The sequence below is a fragment of the Barbus barbus genome (genome assembly GCF_936440315.1).
Source record: "Barbus barbus genome assembly, chromosome: 50".
NCBI classification, from domain to species: domain Eukaryota; kingdom Metazoa; phylum Chordata; class Actinopteri; order Cypriniformes; family Cyprinidae; genus Barbus; species Barbus barbus.
In genome coordinates this window covers 9,190,063-9,209,457 of record NC_136728.1, presented here as the reverse complement: position 1 = coordinate 9,209,457, position 19,395 = coordinate 9,190,063, and the positions used below count along the sequence as shown (strand labels likewise).

General features: G+C 35.8%; 1 protein-coding gene across 1 annotated transcript; it reads left to right on the top strand.

The window, feature by feature from the left end:
- Positions 1-2,136: 2,136 nt before the first annotated feature.
- On the top strand, positions 2,137-10,661 carry LOC306868286 (dihydrolipoyl dehydrogenase, mitochondrial-like). The gene is made up of 14 exons (XM_079414399.1): positions 2,137-2,259; positions 3,333-3,408; positions 3,547-3,626; positions 3,706-3,774; positions 3,854-3,923; positions 4,081-4,181; positions 4,295-4,435; positions 8,457-8,558; positions 8,713-8,903; positions 8,976-9,146; positions 9,225-9,414; positions 9,512-9,649; positions 9,729-9,818; positions 10,404-10,661. The coding sequence occupies exons 1-14, from the start codon at positions 2,221-2,223 to the stop codon at positions 10,467-10,469; spliced, it is 1,524 nt and encodes a 507-aa protein (XP_079270525.1). The 5' UTR covers positions 2,137-2,220; the 3' UTR covers positions 10,470-10,661.
- The last annotated feature ends 8,734 nt before the right edge of the window (positions 10,662-19,395 follow it).

Genomic DNA, 19,395 nt, shown 5'->3' with positions numbered 1-19,395 from the left:
GAAATTGGCCACTAGGTGGTGCTATCACATTTTACGCCTTGTATTTCACCTAGCGTTTCACACTTACACACAATATTAAAGGGATAGTCTGTCATTAATTACTCACCCTCATGTTGTTCCAAACCCGTAAGAAAAAAACCCTTCGGAACACAAATTAAGATATTTTTTATGAAATCTGAGAGCTCTCTGACCCTCCATAGACCGCAAGGGTCCTTACACGATCAAGGTCCAGAAACGTAGCAAGGAGATTGTTAAAATAATCCATGTGACATCAAGGGTTCAACTGTAATTTTCCGAAGCTACGAGAAAACTTTTTGTGTGCAAAAGACTTTATTCAAATTCGTCTCCTCCGCATCACCCTATCACTATTTTGGAGAATATCCGCTGGACGGAAACTATGTACGCTCTTCTGTGTTAGCCGCACACCGGATGCGCTGTTTTCGTTCAAATCAAAGCGTAAATATATGTAAAAGACGTATACGCACGGTGTGGCTGACACAGAAGAGCGTACACAGTTTCCGTCCAGCGGATATTCTCCAAAATTGCACTTCGCTGACATAGAGGAGACAAACTGTTGAATAAAGTTATTTTTGTTTTCTTTGCATACAAAACGTATTCTCGTAGCTTCATAAAATTACGGTTGAACCCCTGATGTCACATGGATTATTTTACCGATCTCCTTGCTATGTTTCTGGACCTTGATCGTGTAAGGACCCTTGCTGTTTATGGAGGGTCAGAGAGCTCTCGGATTTCATCAAACGTATCTTAATTTGTGTTCCGAAGATGAACAGAGGTCTTACAGGTTTGAAAAGACATGAGGGTGAGTAATTAATTACAGAATTAGCATTTTTGGGTGAACTAACCCTTTAATATCATATGTCAGATCTCTTCATTCTGAATAACTTTGCCTCTAGAACCACTGCTGTCAATCAAACCATTCGTTAAACATTTGACATTTCGTAAAAAAACAAGCTACTTTTTTAAACTCGTCCAAGACGGTTTGTCCAGTTTTCACCAAAATTGATACAAACTCAAAGTTGTCAAAAGCTGTCTGATAGAGCCGTTCTCAAATAACGCAAAAATGAATTTGACAAAGAGCTCGCAAAAGTGGACATTAGGCTTTATCTTCTCAGCGCTTTATCATGTTCAAACCAAACAAGTTTATGACAACCATGACCTGAGGTTATCTAACAGTTTTGGCACAATGCCACCCAGTGGTCAGGAGATATGAAAAATCTTGCACGTATTGGGGTTAAGGCTAGAAGGCATACAACTAAAACTACTGGGCATCCGCACAGCAATATAGCGTAATTGTTCTCACACTGTACAACAATAATGACTATTTTTGCATTATTGTAAGGAGTAGGTTTAGGGTTGGGGTAGGTGTAGACATTAACAAAAAACACAATCTACTAGGTATAAAATTCAGTGTATTGTTAGCTTCCGGTTTTTGCAGTATCCCTTCTAGCCATTGTCACCCCTAGTTAACCACACCACATTAATTTGGGAGCAGCACCACTTAATGGTCAAAAGTAATAAATCATTAAATAATATTTCTAGTAATTTTATTTATTTATTTAGCCTTTTTGGGAAAAATCATCTCAAAATATCTATATTATGCTCAAAGGTTCTCTTGAACCCCAATAATTGCAGCTATATTTGTTAATGATTTCTTAACAGGGGGAAACAGTTAATATACAGTTAACAGCTAATAACACTTTTTAACAGTGGAAATAGTATGCATACAAAATATATACTACATCTTACAACAAAAATAGGTCAAATAATTAGTAGTCAACATCAATTATCTTTTTCAATAACAGAGATGGCGTTACTGTTGTTCTTTATAGAAGTGAAACATGCTCTTAAATAGTCTAATTATTGGCACAACTGATATATTTTAGTTTATGAACGGGTCAATCCACCTGGTATCACAAACCATTGTATCAGATATTTGAATATTTTGTGGAAAAACCTCGAAAACAATTAATGAAATTTGAGACCAAAATAATTTAGTATACATTAAACCGAAAAAAACAAGCGTAAAACTGTCTCTGACTTCTGTTAACGGATGATTTGAAGTTTCTCCAGGTTGAGTAAGAAGCTGGATGAGTGACATCATCAGGCAGCGACTCCGTACTGCGCATGCGTAAAGCGACGAGTCCTTGGACATAGCGAGTGCTGTAGGTGAAGCGGTCTCGGGAGGGACGTACAGTCAAAATGCAGACCTGGAACCATCTATACCGCACACTCGCCACGGTAAGGACTGATGATTTGACTCAGGACATCCATACTACATTAGAATGAAAAGAAAACACTAGACAGAAATGCAATGTTATTACTGCGTAGGCCCAACATACTCGCATGACACAGTTGGCAGTCCATAAACACAAACGAAGCGGACTGAGTTTATGTATTTAGCTTCATGAATGCACTTGTATTTATATTTAATCTGTCGAAATGCATATTTACACAACTACGAATTTGATCTGTGATCACTGGTTGAACTTGCAGGGGCGTATAGTTTACTAAATCTGGAGCTTTTTGATAACTTGCCATATAGGTCACTTCATTCTGATCCAGATAATTTACAGACCAAGATTCATAAGCCTGTTCAAATACAATACTTTCAATAGTGCTGGGTAGACAGAATATTAGTTTTTAAGACAAAGGCACATTTAGGGAACATTTAGTTTGCAAAAAGAAGTGAAAACATATTTTAAAATAACATTCTTGGTTATGCATTTGCTGTCTCACTGTACAAAAATGTGGGCATGTTTCTGTTTATTATTATATGTCTGTTTGCAATTATCAGTACTAGACTGTGCAAAAATAAACAGCAAATTACATCAAATAAATATTCCTTGTGCCTTTTGTCATTGAATTCTCACTGTTAATGATTCTTAGTCTAATAATCTAATTTTTGTTAGTCATGTAATTTTTTTTTGTATATTGAGTTTTATTTTTATTTCAGTTTTAGTTATTATAGTACTTCAATTTAAACTTACTTTATTGGCCAAAAACATGTCTAATTTTAAAATGTTTCTTTTTTTATCTAATATTTATATGGAGACATTTAAGGCCTGCCTTTATTGCAACATAATTATGCAACTGTTTAATACCTGTCATTAACTTTCTTTTGACCTTTATCCTTGTAAATGCTGACATTTTTCTAATTTTGTCTCTTTCTCACCTTGGATTATTTATTTTTATTTTAAAGTGTATTCAAATATTTAGTTTGTCATTTGTAAGCATTAAATAGAGTATGAAGGAGCAATATCTGTATGGTAAATATACAATTTAGTTGTTTCTATTTCTGTTGTACAATACAGCGAGGTCAGCATCTCCCCACCAAACTGCATGGAGCCACAGTCTTGTCGTTGAGAACGTATGCTGATAAAGCACCAAGTAAGACGACTTATAATCATATCTGTACTGTTATATTTATTAAAATTCAGTGATGATCTTTAAAAATAGACAAGCTAAATGATATGAAATGCACTAATATGTAAATCCGTGTTGAAACAATCATTTGTTCTTTCAAAGTTGATGCTGATGTCACAGTTGTGGGCTCTGGGCCTGGAGGATACGTCGCCGCCATCAAAGCAGCTCAGCTTGGGTTTAAGGTATTGTTTTGACACCCGGATCACAGATACCATCAGCTTTTTTTGGACTGTGTTGGTAACATGCAAACTTCTTTCACAGACAGTATGCGTGGAAAAGAACGTGACCCTCGGAGGAACATGCTTGAACGTGGGCTGCATCCCGTCAAAGGTTTGTGAATTTAAAAAAGCTTTTCCAAAATGCTTTTAACTTTTGCTTAACTTGATTTTTATTTTTTTGCTTATTTAAGGCTCTGCTAAACAACTCGTACCTGTATCACTTGGCACACGGGAACGATTTCGAAAGCAGAGGCATTGAAAGTAAGTTCAAGTGTAAACATGTGATATGGGTCCACATATCACATGTTATTGTGTCAAGGATATGCAGAAGCCAACAGATTTGAATGAGGCCATTTAATAAATTATAGATTTTGAGTCTGTTACTAAATCTGTTTCATCATGATTTCTTCTACATTAGTTCAGGGGATCTCGTTGAACCTGGAGAAGATGATGGCACAGAAGAGTGGGGCTGTCAAAGCTCTGACCGGAGGAATCGCACACTTATTCAAACAGAACAAGGTGAGATTCAGTATTTCGTTTTCTATTTGTTTTAGCTGTTTATCCAATGGTAACATGGTTGTAGATCAATACACTTTTTAGAGCCAGACTAAATTAGTTTTTGCAATCTCTAGGTAACTCACGTCAACGGTTTTGGAATGGTAACTGGCAAGAATCAAGTGACGGCAAAGACTGCTGATGGAGAACAGGTCATAAACACCAAGAATATCCTCATCGCTACTGGATCAGAGGTCACCCCCTTCCCAGGCATTGAGGTACATCAGCGATTAACAAAAACATAAACTGCTGATTATTCACAGGGCAACTTTTTGAGCAATTTTGCCAGGCGACTTTAAAAAAAAAAAAAAGTTAGTTAGGTGTGTTTGATTAGGGTTGGAGCTAGAGTTGAGGACCCCTGCTCTACATGAGCCATCCACAGAAACCTTAAATCACATGTGATTTCTAGGGATGCACCAAAATGAAAATTCTTGGCTCAAACCAAACAAAATGAAACACTGGAAAACTTTTTTTTCGCATTTTATTCCCCCCATGTATTTTGTCGCGCTTTTCAAAGAAAATATCAATTACAAAACAACAATTTAAAAAATATTTACTTAACACTATTTTTAACATGCTAGCAGACATTACACCAAAAAAGCACAATTTCACTTAAAATTTAAAAGTTAGCTAAATATTTTTTGGGCCATTTTTGAGACCCTCTTCTTGAATCAGGCATGTAATTTTTAGTGTACAAATAAATGCAGCCTTACTGAGCAGAAGAGACTTATTTTAAAACATTAGAAAATATTACAGAACCCAATTTGAACACTGTAGCCTAAATGTTATAATAAATGAATTATTGAATTAATAGAGCTGTCATTATTATTATTATCGTGATTATTGACTGACTTTTTTTTTTACAGAACAACAGTAAAATTACAATACTATCACTTATGAATGTTGAAGATGAGTAACACTGCTTCAGTGCAGATTTTCCTCACGCTCTGGACTTTGAGTCCTGGCGCAGCTGACGCTGTTTGAATACATGCAATTCATGTGTGTATGTGAAAACAATGTTTTGCAGTTTATTTAATTGTTTAAGGCCATTTCGCGATTTCAATCATCATACAGTAAGCAGCAATAACCACCCCTTCCTCTTCTCATTGAAGACATGCGATGCAGCACTAAACAGTCTCTCGCTCTCGGTGCTTGTAATGATTTTTGCGTCTTTCTCGGACAGTTTTAAATTCCGACATTGTTACATACTTCCCATCTAGGGCTGGGAAGCCAGTAACAAAAAAAATAAAGAAAAAATATCTAAAGAAAAAAAAAAAAAAACCTTGGAGAGAGAACCAGGGCATCCAACTTCCTGTCCCAGAATCAACACAAACACCAAATTAATATATTTCACTCTCACAAAAATTATCATCAAACATATAGGGAACAAAGACTTCAGGGGAGAGCTAGGCCAAAATAACAAACAAAACCAAACTATCTAACCCAAAGATATTTATAAATTTTAAAGAAATAACCCAAAAATAAAATACACACAACTTCCCTCTCTTCCTATCTACCCATGACCAGGAGAAAAGTGAAGTACATCCCTAAAATAAAGAAAAAAACATAAAACGAAACTATTAAACACAGTTAACATTAAACAACAATAATAAAATGGTTTCAAACAACTTCAGTTCTCTTTCTGCTTAAGAACACAACAAAGTCCTGAGTTCACTTACTCCGAATTAAATCAACCAAAATCAAACAACAAATGAGTCTGGGCAACCAGGAGGAAGAGTGGCCCTCATCATCCAATCACCGCAGGCATCACCGATTGAACACAGCTGATTGGATTTCCTATCTCGTGACGAGAGAAAGAGAAAAAGAGATCGAAAGAAAGCAAACAAAACCACATCCAAGACACATATACACAATTACAAAACACATTAAACACATTTAATAAAATCTGAGAGCTCTCTGACCCTCCGTAGACAGCAATGCAACTGTAATGTTCCCAGGTCCAAAAATGTAGCAAGGACTTCGGTAAAATAGTCCATAGGCCCTATCGCACTGCAGGAACCTTTTCATAGTACCCAAACTAATTGTGGAACTACCCACTTTTTGGCGTGTTCGCACCGCGGGAACTAGGAATGGTTTTAGTTCCCAGAACTCCGTTTGGAGGAACTAAATTAGCTCCTACTTCAGAGTAGGGTCTAAAATAGTTCCATAGGAACTATCGTGGCGTAAGTGTACGCTGATTGGCTAAACGCATGGCACCCGCCATGATTTAAAATGCCGTGTAAACACATACTGTGTAAGCATTCCATGTCCATTATTGTGAAACCCGCGAGGCACAACAAAAACACCGCTTCGATCACAGCGTCCTCCGTCCTCCTGTAGTTAACGTCGTTATTCTTTGTTTTCGTTGTTGAACGCCACACACAAATGACGTCGCTGTCGACCGGCTTACATCACCTCTTAGTACCCACTGTCAGTGCGAATGCAACCCTTTAAATGGGACTGGGAAATAGTTCGCACACAATCATCCCAGTACTTTAGTACTGTACTTTTAGTTCTGGAACTAAAGCGATGCGAAAGGGGCTCATGTGACATCAGGCGTTCAGAAAACAATAATATCAATTTATTAAACAATTCTTTTCCCGAGACACCGTCTTCCGCCACGACAGCATGCGCATGCTGATTATGTCGATTATGTTCTGAGGTACTCTCAAAAATGGCAGAAGACGGTAACTCGGGGAGAAGAATTGTTGAATAAATTATTATTGTTTTTCTTTGCGCACAAAGTATTCTCGTAGCTTCGTAAAATTACGGTTGAACCACTGATGTCACATGGACTATTTTAACAATGTCCTTGGTACATTTCTGGACCTGGGGCCTGTTCCATAAAACAAGTTTACCAAATAAGCCAGGCTTATTTCAGTAATTCTGACTTATTTTCACTTGATTTGGTTTCTGAAAGCAAAATTACCATAGCTCAAGCTCAGTCACTGTGGCAACTTATGCTGGCAAACTAACCTGGTCCGGAGCAGGCTAACTGTCAGGCTAAGCTGAGCTCCTCTAACACTGACCAATAGGAACGCATCGATATTACCACTGACTCTCTCACATACAGTCAGTTTAATTTATTATCGGTCCAAAAATAAAAGTATACAGAAAATACACCTTAAATAATCAAATAAATAAGAAATAGGCTACAACCAACTGTATTTAATGTATTGTGCCCAAAATGTAGGCGAATGACATTTTAACATTGTGGCTACTTGTGCATTCAGTTGATCAGCAGTTTCTAGCCATGCAGCCTTTCTCTCTGAATTTATGACAGCTGTACCTTTTATGGTTATTAGAACATTAAAACATTACAATCTAAAATGGCTCTTTAAAGCATTAAAGCATAAAAACACAATCAAAAGTTAAAATCACTGAATTAAAAATGTAAATTTATAATAGAAATCAGAGTACATTTGAACTGATAAGAGGAACACACATTTAACTCATTTGAGCTAGTGATTAACAGTTGCTGCTATCATAAAAATACACTTATATGTAGTAAAATTCTATGTTTCACATTTAATGTCCAACAACAAATATTTTAGCAGAATGTATATTTTATTCAGAATTCTTGCGCTAGTATTCTATTCTGCTCTGTCTGTGTAGCGCGCATGCGCGCCGCAGCGCTCGTTCACTCGCGTAAGCCTCGCCCACTCCTGACAGCTAAATGGATATATTTGCATGGCTTTCTGACATTTACAGATGTAAAAAAATATACCTGTGACGTATCAGTTATGCACTGAGGAAAATACAATGTTTCAAATGCGGTAAACAGCACAAATATTCGCTGTTTGCTATGGTGGATCGATTTGATCCATGATCGACATTAAGGGCTGCTTCAGAATAAGCGTGTACGTCACATTATCCTGACTCACTGAACCTGGATAGCATTAGTCCGATTGCGTGAACTTGAATTGTCGTTTATGGAACCGCTTTAGTCCCGATTGATTTGTTAGGTTATTTCAAGTCAGGTTTTGGACTTTAATCCCCGCTTTTCTTAGCGTCTTTTATGGAGCAGGCCCCTGGGAACATTGCAGTTCCATTTAAAGCTTCTATTTTGTTGACAACAGTCGGTTTATAAATGCCTTTTCTCATTAAATAAATTTGAGTCTTGATAATTGCAATAAGCCATGGCGATTTCAGGTTTTTTACCATGCAAAAGATTATTTGTAACCAACAGTTTTCTTGCTTGGTCTGCTGTCTTGTATAATTATGATCCTCTTTTGATAGATTGATGAAGACACCATTGTCTCGTCCACTGGTGCTTTGTCCCTTAAGAAGGTTCCAGAGGAGCTCATTGTGATTGGAGCTGGAGTCATTGGCGTAGAGTTGGTGAGTCAATGATTGAGGTGTTTCATTCCATAATCATCATAACACTAATCTAAATTGTTAATTTTGGCAGTGAAACTGCTTGTTTGTAACATTTGCAGTCTGATGATGCTTCTGAATTGGGTTTGATAATGGAGATCCATTCTGTTATTTCCAGGGGTCCGTATGGCAGAGGCTTGGTGCCAAAGTCACAGCGGTGGAGTTCCTCAGCCACGTCGGCGGAATGGGCATCGACATGGAGATCTCCAAGAACTTCCAGCGAATTCTCCAGAAGCAGGGGTTGAAGTTCAAACTGGGCACCAAGGTCATGGGCGCCACCAAGAGACCTGACGGCAAGATCGATGTGGCGTGAGTGCAGCGTTTATTCATCTGCTGTGTTCATCCAGTGCTTTTGCCCATTTTGATGTTTCCGTTGGTTAGTGTGGAAGCTGCAGCTGGTGGCAAGAGCGAGACGCTCACCTGTGACGTTCTGCTGGTGTGCATTGGCCGCCGTCCCTTCACCAGTAACCTCGGCCTTGACGCTGTCGGTATTGAACTTGATAACCGTGGGAGAATCCCTGTCAATGGTCGTTTTCAGACCAAAGTGCCCAGGTATGGAGATTTGAAAATTAGTTTTCTTGTATGCGTTGCAACCGACAAGTCCTAATATGCTTTGCAAATCTCTTCTAGTATCTATGCCATTGGAGATGTTGTAGCTGGACCCATGTTGGCCCATAAAGCAGAAGATGAAGGTATCATTTGTGTCGAGGGAATGTCAGGAGCAGCCGTCCATATCGACTACAACTGTGTGCCCTCCGTTATATACACACACCCTGAGGTCGCCTGGATCGGCAAGACCGAGGAACAGCTCAAAGATGAAGTGAGTAGACTCCTTTTTGTGTTAGCACACCTTTCTATTTAAATTGCATATCAAAAATTGTATTCTAATATACATCAAATAATTGCCTATTTTCCAGGGCGTGCCGTATAAGGTGGGCAAATTTCCCTTCGCAGCCAACAGCAGAGCCAAGACGAATGCTGATACAGATGGACTAGTAAAGATCCTCGGCCACAAGGACACAGACAGGATGCTGGGAGCACACATTCTGGGAACGGTAATGATGCTTTTGCTTTTCCTCTGTAGGAGGTCATGTTCATATTTTCAAGTACATAATTCATGTTTTCATTTTACAGGGGGCAGGAGAGATGATTAATGAGGCTGCATTAGCTATGGAATATGGAGCATCATGTGAGGATATTGCAAGAGTGTGTCACGCCCATCCCGTAAGTGTCCTGAATATAGTCTACTGATTTAATTCTACTTCATTTTCTTTCTTTCTTTTCTCATAGATTCCTGTAATTAATAGACATACTGAGGAATGAGCACATTAAACTTGACCCTTTTTTTTTTTTAATTGTAAAATTTAAAATATTAAAAATAAAATATCAACATTAATAATAATTAAATAATTACAACATTGTTTATATAGAAACAATATTTTTTGAATAATAATGTTTATACAAATATTTATTTTTATTATTATACATTTATAGACGCATGCTAAAGCAATGCACAAAAATTATTATAAAAATGATTTTCCTACTTTTTTTCTCAATTAAGTTCCTATTACTAATAGACATCATTCTGAATGAGCTCACTAATCTATTTTTACTTTACTAACCCATTTTTTTAAACTTACATTTTAAAATAAAATGTAAGTATTGTTAATTATATAATTATTAATTTGTATTTATTATAATAATTTCAGTATATATATATATATATATATATATATATATTTATTTATTATTGTTCTTTTTTTGTTTCTTTTTACATTAATATTAATCAAGCTTTTCCTCTTTTCCCAGACTGTATCAGAGGCCTTCAGAGAAGCTAACCTTGCTGCTTCGTTTGGAAAAGCTATCAACTTCTAGATTTTCTTCATATACACTTGTATATAAATAAAGTATCTTCTGCATTTTTTTCCAAACAGTACGCACAATCTAGAGTTCTTCAGTCTCTGGGGTTTCAGATGTACCCTTCATGCATACATCCACAATAACTCTGTAAATCACTTAGTCTGTTATTTTAATGTCCTAATAAAGGAGTTTGGGTCTTATGTTGAACTTCGCCTGACTAAGAACATGATTTGGATTTTATAAATCAGTGTTGTTCACTGTTGGGTTATATGTAACACATTTCACACTGGTGGTCATAAATAGTCTCCTGAACACCAAAGCAATCATTTTGACGGTTGGAAAATTTGACTTTGGCTGTGCTGAAACACACAGGAGATGAATAAAGAGGAACATCTTTATGCAGTGTTAATTCTTGCTTTCATTAGAGATGTATGAGGATTTGAAAAGATAATTTAATGCAGTTTGTGGTGGGATGTTGAAAGCTCTATGTTCAAAATATCTAAATTTGTGGCATGTTGTCGGTTTACCACAGAAAATAAATTTGACTCATCCATCAGTTTTATAAAGCCAAAACAAAATTCCCTTACAGTGACTGCAAGTACATAGAATTCAGAAATAGAATTTACACTTCCAGAATGTGTGAAGAACTGAACTTTTAAGATCATTAAATGCAAAGTAATTTTTTATAGGGAAGTAAATATCTTAGTGTTTTCTTTGGGTTTACAGTAGTCCTGCATTTGATTTTTCAGTTCCCATAAAAAAGTACTTTTTTTTTTTTTACATTTTAACATTTGCATCATACAGTGTCAGCAAATAATTGCATATAGTTTACTTTTTGTGATAATCATTTAGCCTAGTATAAATTCATAAGCTCAACTGCGGTTCCTCCTTGAAGCCACCAGAGGACAATGTCTCCTGCACACACTTATTCACTCCCTCATTTCCATTATTAGAGGAACCAAAAAGGTCTAACACCTTGAACACAATCTTTGAGTGTGAAAACCAGATAGTGGCCAAAACATTTGTCTTCTTTTTCAACAGTTAATTCTTGTATAATTTTAAACCTAACAAACTTGTTAAAATGTTTTACATGAATTGTGTTTGTGCAATATTTCCTAAAAATAAATGCTAATGGGTTTGTCATTTTCCCTACCTAATTTCAAATTTGTTTTAAATTTCTAAATACATTTTGGGGACAATGAGTATGTGTCTGCTTCAGATATGTCATAATAAATGAATGCACCTGCTGAGACTTTTGCGTGTCACAAAGTGGAAGCTGTTGTGACTGAAAGCAGAAAGGATGGGAGGCTTTCGGCTGTATAGCCTGCTGTACCTGTTATTCCTGAAAACTGGTCTCTTGTTCCTTTTGTGATCTAAAAAATAAACAGATTAGGTTAGAAACTGAAGTTATCCTCAAAGGAATAGTTCACCTGAAAACAAAAATCTGCTGACACAGTTTACTCACCCACAGGCCTTTCAAAATGCAGATGAGTTTATTTCTTCATCAGAACAGATTTGGGGAAATTCATCATTACGTCACTTGCTGTGATGTTTTTATCAACAGTTTGGACTCTCGTTCTGACGGCACCCATTCACTGCAAGAGGATCCATTGGTGAATAAGTGATGCAATGCTACATTTCTCCAAATCTGTTCTGATGAAGAAACAAACTCATCTACATCTTGGATGGTCTGAGGAGAGTGAGAACATTTTCAGCAAATATTCATTTTTAATTGAACCATTTCATTAATACTAGTGCAGGAGTTGAAAAATACCAACTGAATAGCTCACGACACAGATATTTAGATTTGCAAGTATTTGACATTTCACTCTTCTCACATTCATAGCTGACAGATACTCACGAGCCTGTCTTCTAAATGTAGTCGTCAGCAGGGAGATGGTTGTTATTGCTGGTGTTACTGCTGCCAGACACTGTTTAATAGATGGCAATATAACCTGTTAACACTTCATTTGACACATTTCAGTGCCCATCCTTCCGGTTTCATTTTATTCACTATATACTGAGTTCATAACTTATTTTACACTGTAAAAAATTTCCCTGTAAAAAAAACGGTAATCTACTGGCAGCTGTGGTTGCCAGCATCATACTGTAAAAATACAGTGTGCTACTGTTTTTTAAATTAACAGTAAAATGCTGTTTTGTCATCTACAGTATACTACTGTAATTTAGCAGCATATATCTGTTAAATTACATACTACTCATAATTCCATGATCTCAATTTTAAATGCAGATTATACCCTGCATTTTCTATTTGACCGTGTATTACAAAAGAGAACAAAGTCAAGTTATGTTTTGTTTTTTATTTTGATACAACACTAGATAAACTTTTACAATATGCCCTAAAACAGGCATGCATCCAAACATACAAACATACTGTACATAAAGTCTTTGTTCATAAAATGCAAATATACTCTCAAATCAAGCTTCAGTGAACACCAGCTAATGTTTTTTCAGCATTAGCCAATTTAAACTCTGATATAGATGATGATAATTTAATGGAGGTGAAATGTCTGTTTGTCCATACAATGCAAAATAAAATGGGGATCAAACTTTCAAATACTTAGGCAGTTTTCTGAAGTGATTCAATTTGTTTGGGTGAAAACACTTTTCACTGTACATCTTGCAATTGCAATCTCTCATTTGTGGTCCTTTGATCTGATATTTTGGTGTCTTTGATTAATCATAACTTTATGTTCCTTTTGGAGCTGACAGGTTTGGCTCCCATTTGTCTTCCATTGTATGGGCAAATATTTCTTAATGACAATATCTTAATTTGTCCTTCAAGAGAAAGAACTACAGATTTGAGACAGCATAAGTTTGAGTTAAGGATGAGATACTTCTGGACTGATGGTCGTCTTCGTCATCTTGGGTCTTCTTCTGCAGTTTTTCCAGTTATTTAAGACACCTCTTTTCTCCATGCAGCTTTGATCCTCTTTTCTGGATTTATTCCAGCAAAGTATCTAAAGAATAAGAGTAGACAAGTTTAAATTCTAAACGTTTTCCAGTGTATGATTTTGATAAGTCATACATACTGCATTTATAATAAGTGGTTTCTAATATGAGGCACATTAAAGGGTTACTCCACCCCAAAACGAAAATCATCACTTACCCCCATGTTGTTCTAAACCTGTAAAAGCTTTGTTTGTCTTCGGAACATAAATTAAGATGTTTTTGATGCGTTCTGACAGCTCTCTAACCCTCCCATTGAAAGCAATGTAATTAACACAATCAACGTCCAGAAAAGTTGCAAGGACATCAGTAAAATTATCCTTGTGACATCAGGGGTTCAACCGTAAGTGTGCGAAGTTACGGATACGTTGTTTTCATTCAAATGAAAGCGTAAATAAATGTAGAAAACGTATCCACGTGGTGCAGCTGACACAGGACAGCATATACTGTTTGCGTTCAATAGATACTCTCCAAAATAGTGCTTCAGTGATGTGGAGGAGACAAATTGTTGAATAACGTCGTTATTTTATTTATTTATTTATTTGCGTACAAAAAAGTATTCTCATAGCTATGATGTCACATGAACTATTTTACCGATTTATTTTTCAATTTTGAGGTGGAGTAACCCTTTAAGGTAGATCTTTTGCTGACAATAGAAACTAGTGTCAGTCTGGAGCGTGAGCTTTGTTTTAGTGAAACAAAATGCAGACATATCTAATATGATATACTTACCAAGAAGGATCAAGCAGGGAATCAAAGGCAGGTTACCCATATTCTCAAGGTCAGAAGGAGTGGCAGACATCTATTAGTAAAGAAAACAATTTAAGATGGCTCACAGTATCTGCAAATGACAAATTAAAAAACTAAACAAAACAAACAAACAAAAAACAATGTGCTACTTGTTGCAATATTCTACAGCCTCTTAGATTCAGAGTAGGAAATCAAAATGATAATTTTCTGATAATTTACTCACCTGTATGCTGATTTAAACTCTGATGATGCAATAGATGATTTTGAATGAAGATGATATGCCTGTTTGTCCCTACGATGCAAAAGAAAATGGGGATCAAACTTTCAAGTAGCAACAGACAAACAGTAAATGGAGGATAAAGATTATTACTCACATGGTTTAGCCAGTTTTCTGAAGTGATTCAATTGGGTGAAAACTATTTTCACTGTATTTGCAATTCCATTCTCTAATTTGTGGTCCTTAGGTCTGATATTTTGATATCAGACAAAATGACTGGTGATTAATCATACCTTTATGTTCCTTTTGGAGCTCGACAGTTTGGTTCCCACTGGTCTTCCACTGTATGGTCAGAACAGACATCATTTCTCCATGACAATATCTTCACCTGTCCTCCAAGAAAAAGTCCTAAGAGTTTGAGACAGCATAAGGTTCAGTAATTATGAGAGAACCATTTTTAGGTGAATGATTACTTCAACAAACAATAGGCAAACTTACATTTATTTTTAAAAGAATGAGTCCTTTGCTTCTCTGCAAAGTCAGCCTTCAGTAGTTGAACTACAAGGACAAGAATAACATAACGTAAAGAACAGATAGCTTCTCTAGTTAACCAATTACAGACATCCCCCACAAAAAAAAATTTAAACAAAGTTTAAAAATAAAATAAAACCGTCTGTCGACTGTCATTCCGCTATTTTTGCAATCCCTAGCTGTGGTTTGCACATTCACAGTAATCATGCAAGAATTATGAATTTTGTTCATACACGCATATCTTTTGCTTACATAAAGATTGGGACATGTGTCCATTGCATAAATTGTGATGGTAGTAAATAGCAAATCAAATGCAGTTTGAGTAAACTTATACAGTATGCTAACGAGCTAACAATGCTATCATATCTTGCTCTGTTACTGTTCAGTGATTAAAACACACTATCTTGTCATCAAATTACGCTTTGCTGGCTCTTTATAATGTATGTTAATATTCAGAATTGTTCTTGGTAACTTACAGATAAAACCAAAAGCGTAGTTGCAACTAACAGCAGCAGATAATGGACGGTGTGAACCTCACGCTAAAATTGTAACCATGCACACAAGATAAACAACATCATTATACAGTATTTTTTACTCAGATAAAGTTTAGGATGTGCAGGTTAGAAAAAAAAAAGAGAGTTTCTTACCAGTTTGTGTGTGATACGACGACAGTTCGTTCAAAAGGTTCACGCTCCTGTGGTAACTTGCTGATAAAAACACATGATCACGAATCCAATTTAGATCCCAAAAGCTTAATTGGATGTTTAAACTTTAATATTTAAAAGTAATAAGTACTTTAAAAATTAAACAATAAAAGGCAGAGCTGCAAAATTACCTCATGCAGATAAACTAAGATGTCGTCCTATGCGCACGTACAAGGGAAAATATGGTATTATGCTGTTAAAATAACAGTGTCTTACTGTTGCTGGTCATCTTGTCCCACAATGCATTGCAAAAAACAGTAACGTACGGTTATTGTATGAAAACAGCATTTTACTGTTAAATTTCCTTGTAAATTTATAGAAATTTTTTACAGTGTAGTTTTCTGCAGAGGCTCATAAGCTGGTAAAAAGAGCATAATTATACTGAATATAAAATAAAAAAAATAAACAGGGTTGCATAAAAATCACTATAAAGCTTAGCACAATTATCCAATCAAACACTGCAATTTAATTAAATGCTCATTTTGTTGCACTGTGTGTTTCAGAGTGAAGCGTGGCACTGTGTTTAACACATACATGCGCAGCCGATGTTCCGGTGTTTTCAGCATCTCAGAGCGTCTCGGTTCTCAGTAAATGCAGTTCAATTAATCTCAGATTCATCATGTAATGTGTATCGGTGGACCCAGCTTGTGCTGTTTTTACTTTACACACTTGCATAATTTCCTACATTTTTCGACAGAACTTTACAGCATTTCGTCAGGATTCTGTCAAAATAAAAGCTTGATCATTAAAATTGTTGAAAGGTTGAGGGTTTGAACATTTAAACGTTCATTTTAATATAACGTTAAATTTAATATAATTCAGAAAATGCATAAAACACCAGAAAAAAACAACTTTTATTAATTTAGTCTTCTAAATATGCATCTTTTTGTATTTGCTTTGGAAAATACATGCTTCTGTGAATATAAATGATTGCTGGGAAGTGTAACTTCAGACACTGAAATGCACAAACGATTGGAAAATGAAATTTAAGTTGTTCCATCTCACTGATGCTACATGATGCTGCTATTCCATATCAAGTGTCCACACTAAGCTATAAAAGGCTTTCAGGAAGTGATCTACTTAGTGGTCTTCATGTAGCCTATATAATGCTCTGTGGTATGATTTCATTTCTGAAAATATTCATGAGCAAACCATCAATGTAAAGTGAAGTACACTTGTGCTATAGTAGCCTACACTATAGCAACATGATAGTATCTGAGAGCTGTAAAGCTCACACACTACTTCAGATGATGGGACGGTATTAAACTCTAAAGAAGCTCAAGTCAATAAGCTAATTGCAGATGGACTTACAGTAAACTTAGAGTGAGAGAAATGTGTTACCTCCTGTTAAGGTTCAATTTAATTCAGCTGTTTTTAGCTACCCTATTTTGCATGTTGGCTTATTTTACACCAGTTTCAGTTTCCTAAATTATGTTGAACATCAGACCAGAGCAGCTTTTGATGATTTTCCAGTCACACAAAACAGGCTAATCTTAATGTTTTCCACATACATGACCATTCGGTTGCAGAATTAGAGTTTTATTCATGGCAAAGGCGTGGGACACAACCTAACACTTTTTAGCTTTCTCTCATTTTTGTGTGCGTACATTCACTTGGGGTTTCAGAATATTATTTTTTTTCCACATTAATTTCACATGTCTAGTACAAATATTGGTTCATTAAGTGTCTACTTTTTTCACCCTGAAAGAATGGAAATGCAACAACGCGGCGCATATGAACACGCTGTAACGGGTTGTAACATGTGAGGGACATGTTATAACATGACCAAACACAGCTATACAGCATAGTTATGCTTTTATAGTGAACCTGACAATTCACTTAACTTAATTTTTAAGGAGTTTCCTCAATTTTTTAAGTTAAGTCAACTTATCACTTTTTACAGTGTAATAGCACACTTGAATAAACGTTTTCATAAAGGGATAGAAATGATAATTCATGTAACCACTAGTTTAATGTGGCAAATGTGGCATACTGTGAGTATACTGCGTGTAGTACTAGCACAGACGTGTGTTTGGCTAAATTTGGAACGATCTTGTCTCTCTAATCTGATTAACTGAAATGAAGCAAATACAGTGACTCAGCTTTCGTAGTTGTTGTTCAGGAAACCTTATCTAGAGGGTAAACCACTTACTTAAAATATGATGCATAACCGATTAAAAGCTCCACGTCATCATGGTCTCACGTTCAAGGCAAGAGTCCAACATCTAATAATTTCAAGGCAAAAAGTTTGCTTTCAGGATGAAAATAAGGGTGCTGATGAGCACTCTAGGGTGAAATCATTACGTGGTTTAACAATGATGTGAAACAAATACACTTCTCATGCGATGTGTGACTTATTCTTCTGTATCTTGGTAATATTTATAAAATGGAGAGCATGTCAAAACAAATACTTCTTTCTTAAGAGCTGAAATGAAATGTCAATCATCAAACTGCCAGCAGCGAATGAAAATTTGGGGTGATACCTGGGGTGGCCAATTAGATGTCAGGGATATCAAGTGCCGCCCAGGACACCCCCTCTGGCTCTGCTACTATGACCATTTGTAACTATGTAAAAACTAAAACGTTCGTGTTTTGAACATAGCTGCTAAATGTACATAAGTTAAATACTAAAGAGGTATAAAATACCAAAACACTGTGGTAATGAATAACATCTGGAAAAAAATGCTTAAACTTAAGTACACAATAGAGCGGACACCAAAAACTAATAGTACACCACTGTCTAGACATAAATAAAAATGTCATATGAAACCCCCCTTTGAAATGAGTCATGAAATGAGTCATGGCCACAAACAATGGTAATATATATTTTCCAGAGTGCCTCTATTGTCTGTGGAAAAACTTTACATGTTTTTTTTTTTTACAGTTTTCATGCGTTCAGGTTAGAGTCTTGACAACAAGTGACTATATGTGACGTTTAAGGACATTTTTGTGGTTTATAAACAACCACAAGAGTATTTTGTGTTTTCTGTGGAAATGTAAACAAGGCACAATGAGTCATGCAAATGCCAAGATTTGGGAGGGTCGTCTTTTCAAGAACTTGTCTAAACTTAAACAATACAAATATCACTAATGAATAATATTTTAAGAGAAGTGTCTTAAACAGTAACTTGGTGCAATCATAAACTTTTTTCCCCCCAAAACACCTTCACGAATGTGCCCACAATGCACACCATTGGTCTAATCAGACAGTTTTATGTAGATGCTTGTCATTTAGTAAGTAGTATTAATGTTTATTATTATTATAATTATTATTAATTAATTAATATATATATATATATATATATATATATATATATATATATATATATATATATATATATATATATATATATATTAATTATTATAACATTGTGGAAGTTTTTCTTTTACAAAATATTTGTTTACTGATTCATATTTTCAGCTAATGGACAACAGGTGGTCTGCAGGAGTTAAAAGACTGGCTCAGTCTTGCTCCAGATGTCAAAGGTGCTCCAAAAGCAGCGAGACCAAACCTGGAGCATTGTGATTGGCTGAAAATATTCCCCTTTCTGGATTCCTGTCTCCCAGTCTTTCTGTTCCTAAAACCCTTTTCAGATCATTCATTAATGCAATTATTGGTAAAGTCCATAAATGAAGTTTTTTTTTTTGTTTTTTTGCAAATCTTTCACTGTTTGTATTGTTACCTGTGTTACCAGTGAACCATTAAATTTAGGTGTCTTCCAAGTGTGCTTAGCTGTGTTTGTGCATAAACATAACAGAGATTTCAAGT